We start from the raw sequence: 4,803 nt of genomic DNA on the forward strand, positions 1-4,803 counted from the left end.
GGGTTGCAAGGGAGGCTGGGAGCGTCACCCAGCTGTAAGCACAGGAGAGACTGGGTTTGGTGGCCTGCTGGCCAGTCTGGACCCCAAAGCAGTAGCTCCATCTCCGTCACTGCCTTCTTTTCCACCCGCTCTGGCCTGGGCCCCCGTGTCCTCGCATGCTGCCCTAGGTCCCATGCCCTGCAGGGGACGGCGCTTAGAGCAGGCAAGGCCCAAGAACAGACCAGTTCCTGAAGGTCAGAGAGGCATAGGGGACATGTTTATTCCTTGAGCGTGTACAGGACCACAGCAGAGCGCAACGCAAGCACGGGTGCTGGGAGCAGCCGGGGCCCTTCCTGCGGCTTCCTCCTCCCCCCGCCTGCCCAGGCACTGGCACGCCAGGGGCAGTAAATATGGCCGCTGAGGCCCCCGCCCTAGAGGCTGAGCAGAACAGAGGCAGAAGGGAGGAGACGGCCTTGCTGGAGGCAGGGGTTGAGGAAAAGCCCTGGACGCCTGCTGCCCCTCGTCCTCGACCTCCCAGCCCCTCCCGCCTGGTTGTCCCCACAGAGCAGTAGCAGAAGTGCTGAGGGGGCCCCGGAAGTTCTGCCGAGCGAGACTTCAATCTCTGGGGACACCGAGCAGCCGAGAGGCAGGGGAGCCCCAAAGAGCCAGGGCACCCCTTCCCGGAGCTCACTCCCGGCTCCCCTGCGGGGACCCACCGTTGTCCCTCACCCGAAGCTGCTCTTTCTCTGCTGTGGAACGTGAACACCCCGGCAGGAAAGCAGCATGGCCCAGACCGGCCCTGGAAGGTGCTGGAGCCCAGCCGCCCGTCCTGGGCTCTCCCGAGAGGGCGGACAGACGAAGGGCCCCGCGGGCTCAGAGCCCCTTCCGGCCCCGCGCCACCGCTGCCCCCAGACTCTGCTCCTCCTCCTGGGGCAAGAGGGGGAGGCTGGGGAGCTGAGAAGGCAGGCAGGGAAGAGGCCAGGGAAGAGGGGAGCCCAGAAACCCCTTCCTGGAGCAGAAGCCCCTCCTCCTGCCGCGCGTGTGGGCCGGGGACCCGGCCCTGTTCCATCGCCTCTCCAGTGTGGCCAAGGGGACAAGGACCAAGATGCAGGGAGGCCTCGGGGAGCCAGGGCTACAATGACAGACCAACAGACAGACAAACAGAGAGCTGGGGCCCCTCTGGGTAGGGGCCACCTCTTACTCGCCGTCCCAGCCCCGGCTCATGGCGGCCACTACGACTCGGTAGAGCTGGCTCCAGGCGGCCTGCATGGCCGGAGTGAAGGCCGGGCCCAGGCACTTCTCCAGCATGTAGAGCAGGGACTCACCCACCGTCTGCAGAGGAAGGGAGACCGAGTCACTCCAAAGGCAGGAAGGAAGCGCTCCATTTCACAGGTGAGAAGACTGAGGCCCAAGGCCAGCAAGGGCTCTGCGCTGCCTTCTCCCCTGCATAGGGCTCTTGCTTCCTAAGCAGGGTCCCACCCCAATCTTGGGAACCACATTGTGCCCACCTTCCCCGCAAGGGTGACACATTACAGCCAATGGAACTTTCCACTCCACACAGCCACCCATGACAGGACTGAGCACTGCCCAGCTGAGACCCAACCTAATCACTGCCCCTGAGCCTCAGTGTCCTCCCCAGCAACACAGCAGCCATGGAGGCAAGAGTCTAGGCTGAGGAGCCAGATAGACCTGAGTGCAGATTCTGACCACCACCAAAGAGCTGGGTGACCTTGAGCAAGTTACAGAGCCTCTCTGAGTCTCCACTGCTCTATCAGTCACACAGGCAAAGTGGAAGTTCCAAGTCCTGGGCTTGCTGGCAGATTCAGTGGGATCATCTGTAAACAGCACGGCATCTGCATACAGTAAGCCTTTGGTGCTGATAACGCTCTTGTTTATTATCCTTACTATCAAATGAGGTAAGGTTTATCTACCCACAGGTCAGCTTGGACCTCCCAACCCCCACTGGACTCTGAGCTGGACACCACATGTGGGTGATTCCAACTACACCGCGTGGAGCAGAACCGCCCACCTGAGTCTGGCCACAAGAAATTAGAAATTGCTTTAAGGCAGTGAGTTTTGGGGTGGTTTGGTACCCAACAATGGAAGGCTGAACAGACCATATGGAAGGCTGAACAGACCATATAATCCCAAAGAGTCCTAAACTTTTATGGTTCTAAAAAAAAAAAAAAAAAAAAAAAAAGGTGTAGCCAAGAAGAGAACTTGGAGGCTCAGAGAGGTCAAGCTAGTGTCAGAGTCACACAGCAGGTAACAACTGATGAGGGCCCCCAGCCCTGGTCATCTGAAGGGATGGACATAGGGCGAGAGAACAGGTGACAGGGGAGGATTGGGAGAGAGTGGTTGCCCCAGGTCGGAGCTCTGGAGAGAGGAAGGGCCCCCTTACCCACCGAGAAGGAGCTGAGCTTCACGCCCACAGCCCGGTGCTTCCTGCCCAGGCCGGCAAGGTACTCCTCCAGTGAGGACAGGTCCTCCACGTTGGTCACTGCAGCCTCGATCACGAGCATCACCTGCCGAGGCAGAGACGGCAGTGACAGAGGGGCCAGAGCAGCCCCACCTGCACAGGACCAGACAGGATGAGCCTGGGAAGGTGGGGGCAAGGACAGGCCGGGGCCCGCCAGGAGGAGGAGCAGGCGTCCAGCAGGAGCCAGAGCCAGCCCACGCCCGGGGCAGACGGCCTCCTGCCTGCGCCCCTGCTGCCCCTCACCTTTCTGATGTGGCCCAGGAACTCCGGGGAGGACAGGCAGTCCTCCGGGCTGGAGAACTGGCGGCCGCTGTACTGGAAGAGAGGCAGCAGGTCCGGCTCCAGGTCAAACAGTCTGTGGCCGGAGGGGGTCGGCGTCAGGTATGGGTGCCCAGAAAGCCCCAGGGGGCCTGGCTGGCCACAGTGAGCTGAGTGTGGTCTGGGCCGTCAGCCCCTCGGCCTTGCCAATGCCCTGCTCACCTCCCCAGGCCCTGCAGGGCATCCCTGAGAGGACAGTGTGTCCCCAGGTCTCTCAGCACCCAGCATACAGTGGCCCCTCCATAAATGTTAAGGGGTCGTTTGGGACGGGAAGGAGCCCTCGAGTAGGAAACCTGGAGTTACCTTGGGGAAGGGAACACCCCCGCCTGCTCTTGGGTCAGAACTCCTCAGTCTCCTGGGTCTGACGAGGCTCTGACTAGCAAGGATTCTAGCAGAAACAAAGTCCTTACACTTACTGAACGCTGAGTTCTTCACAGGTGGCTGCCTTGTAATTTTGCATCCCTCATAATTTTAAGCAGTGAGTGCAAGTGTTAGACCAATTTTACAAAGGAGGAAACAAGCCCAGAGAGGCTAAGCAACCTGCGGAAAAGTAGTGGAGCCACAGCAGGGCCAGAGGGGAAAAAGGGAGCTTGGGGAAATTCAGGAGGCACAACCAGAAGCTACGACCCCTATTCTGGAGGGTTCATGCTTTTGTGTAATTCCTGTGGCTCTGTTTTTTATGACTGTGTCTTGGGGGATTAGGGGTGGGTTGCAAAACTTGGTCAGAAGTTTGGGGCTGGCCTAGGAAGTCAAGTTTCCTGAAAAACCAGGATGTAGGGAGTATTACCCCATTGGTGATGGCAGAGAAGTTCCAGAGAGAGACCCAAGGTGAGGCTGGAAATTAGCTCTCCCTTGCCTGATGGGACCTGCACACCCCTTACCCTTCTTCCTTATGGTAAGGCTTGGGTGTCTGTCACCTCTTCTCTGGAGGTTTTCTGGTCCTAACCTGGTCCTTTCACGTTGCTGGGACTGCGCACTCCTGGGGCGCGGGAGCTCGTCCCGCAGTTGGGGCGCCTGGCACACCCTGCCCCAACTGGCCTTGGGGACACTCCAGTCTCCTCCTACCGGCAGCTGTGGGTACCCCTGCAGTCCCCACCCAGAGAACACTCGGCAAATGCAGGGTCGAGGAGGGGACACGACGCGGGACCGGTTTCCGCCCGCCCAAGTGTAAGGAGATTCGAGTGGAGGACCCCACCGTCCCCAGCGAGGCCAGCAGGGAGCAGGGTGTGCTGCGCTGGCTCCTAAGATGCGCCCGCAGCCCAGAGAAGAGCAGAAAAGGGTGCGCCACCCGTTGCCCCGCGCCCCGCTCCTCTGGCGCACATCTGGCAGGCGCCCCAGCGCCACCGCAGCGGGCCGGTTTTTCCTCCTCCGGTCCCAATGCGGCTGCCTTGAGACCGTTCCTGGCGTGTCACCCCTCCACCCGCGCCCGGGGCGCTCGGGCAGCCCTCACCTGGCGAACAGGACCGTGCCATGCTCCAGCGGGCTGCGACTCACCGCCCGCCAGCTTTGCCGGATCAGCTCGGGCTCCGGGCGCTCCATGCTCTCTCCGGGATGCAAGGCGCTGCGCTGGGACCCTCGGGGCGCGGGCGCCCTCACCGCACGTGCCACGCCATCCCCGCGGCCAGGCTGACCCCTCCGCCTACGGCCCCTGGCCTCTGCCGGGCGGGGCCCAACAGCCGCTCCTTTGCCTGGCCCGAGGCGGAGAGCAGACGCCCGCAGCCCGCCAAGGGTGGAAGCGCCCCCCGATGTCAGCCCGGCTGGCGCTCCGGGGACCCCGCTGGGGCTGCTGCGCCCTGCACCCCGCAGCTGTAGAGCCGCCCTTTAAAGCAACCGCGGCCCGCGGCCCCCTCTCGTCCAGCAGGGCGCACACTCCCTCTGCCACCACCTTGGCCGGGGACGACCTGGAGGCCTGGGGAATGTCCAGGTTTAGAGCTGAACAGATCGTCGAGCCTCTTTGGGCCTGGGTTTCTCACTCGGAAACTAGTGAGGCTAGCTACTACGAAGGTTGAGGGGCCCCGAGTAGGCTG

The 4,803-nt window shown here is 62.0% G+C and overlaps 1 protein-coding gene across 2 annotated transcripts; it reads right to left on the bottom strand.

Moving 5' to 3' along the window:
• Nucleotides 1-281: 281 nt before the first annotated feature.
• On the bottom strand, nt 282-4,515 carry Ngb (neuroglobin). Of its 2 annotated transcripts, none has more exons than XM_047541143.1 (4): nt 4,227-4,515; nt 2,702-2,768; nt 2,385-2,504; nt 282-1,311 (listed from the first exon to the last, which is right to left on the bottom strand). In XM_047541143.1, exons 1-4 carry the CDS (start codon nt 4,313-4,315, stop codon nt 1,177-1,179), a joined length of 411 nt encoding a protein of 136 aa, XP_047397099.1. In that variant the 5' UTR covers nt 4,316-4,515; the 3' UTR covers nt 282-1,176. The 2 variants fall into 2 exon arrangements, with proteins under 2 accessions (XP_047397099.1, XP_047397098.1); XM_047541142.1 differs by having other exon boundaries at nt 2,702-2,813.
• Between the last annotated feature and the right edge of the window lie 288 nt (nt 4,516-4,803).

This window comes from Sciurus carolinensis, chromosome 2, assembly GCF_902686445.1.
Source record: "Sciurus carolinensis chromosome 2, mSciCar1.2, whole genome shotgun sequence".
Classification (NCBI taxonomy): Eukaryota; Metazoa; Chordata; class Mammalia; order Rodentia; family Sciuridae; genus Sciurus; species Sciurus carolinensis.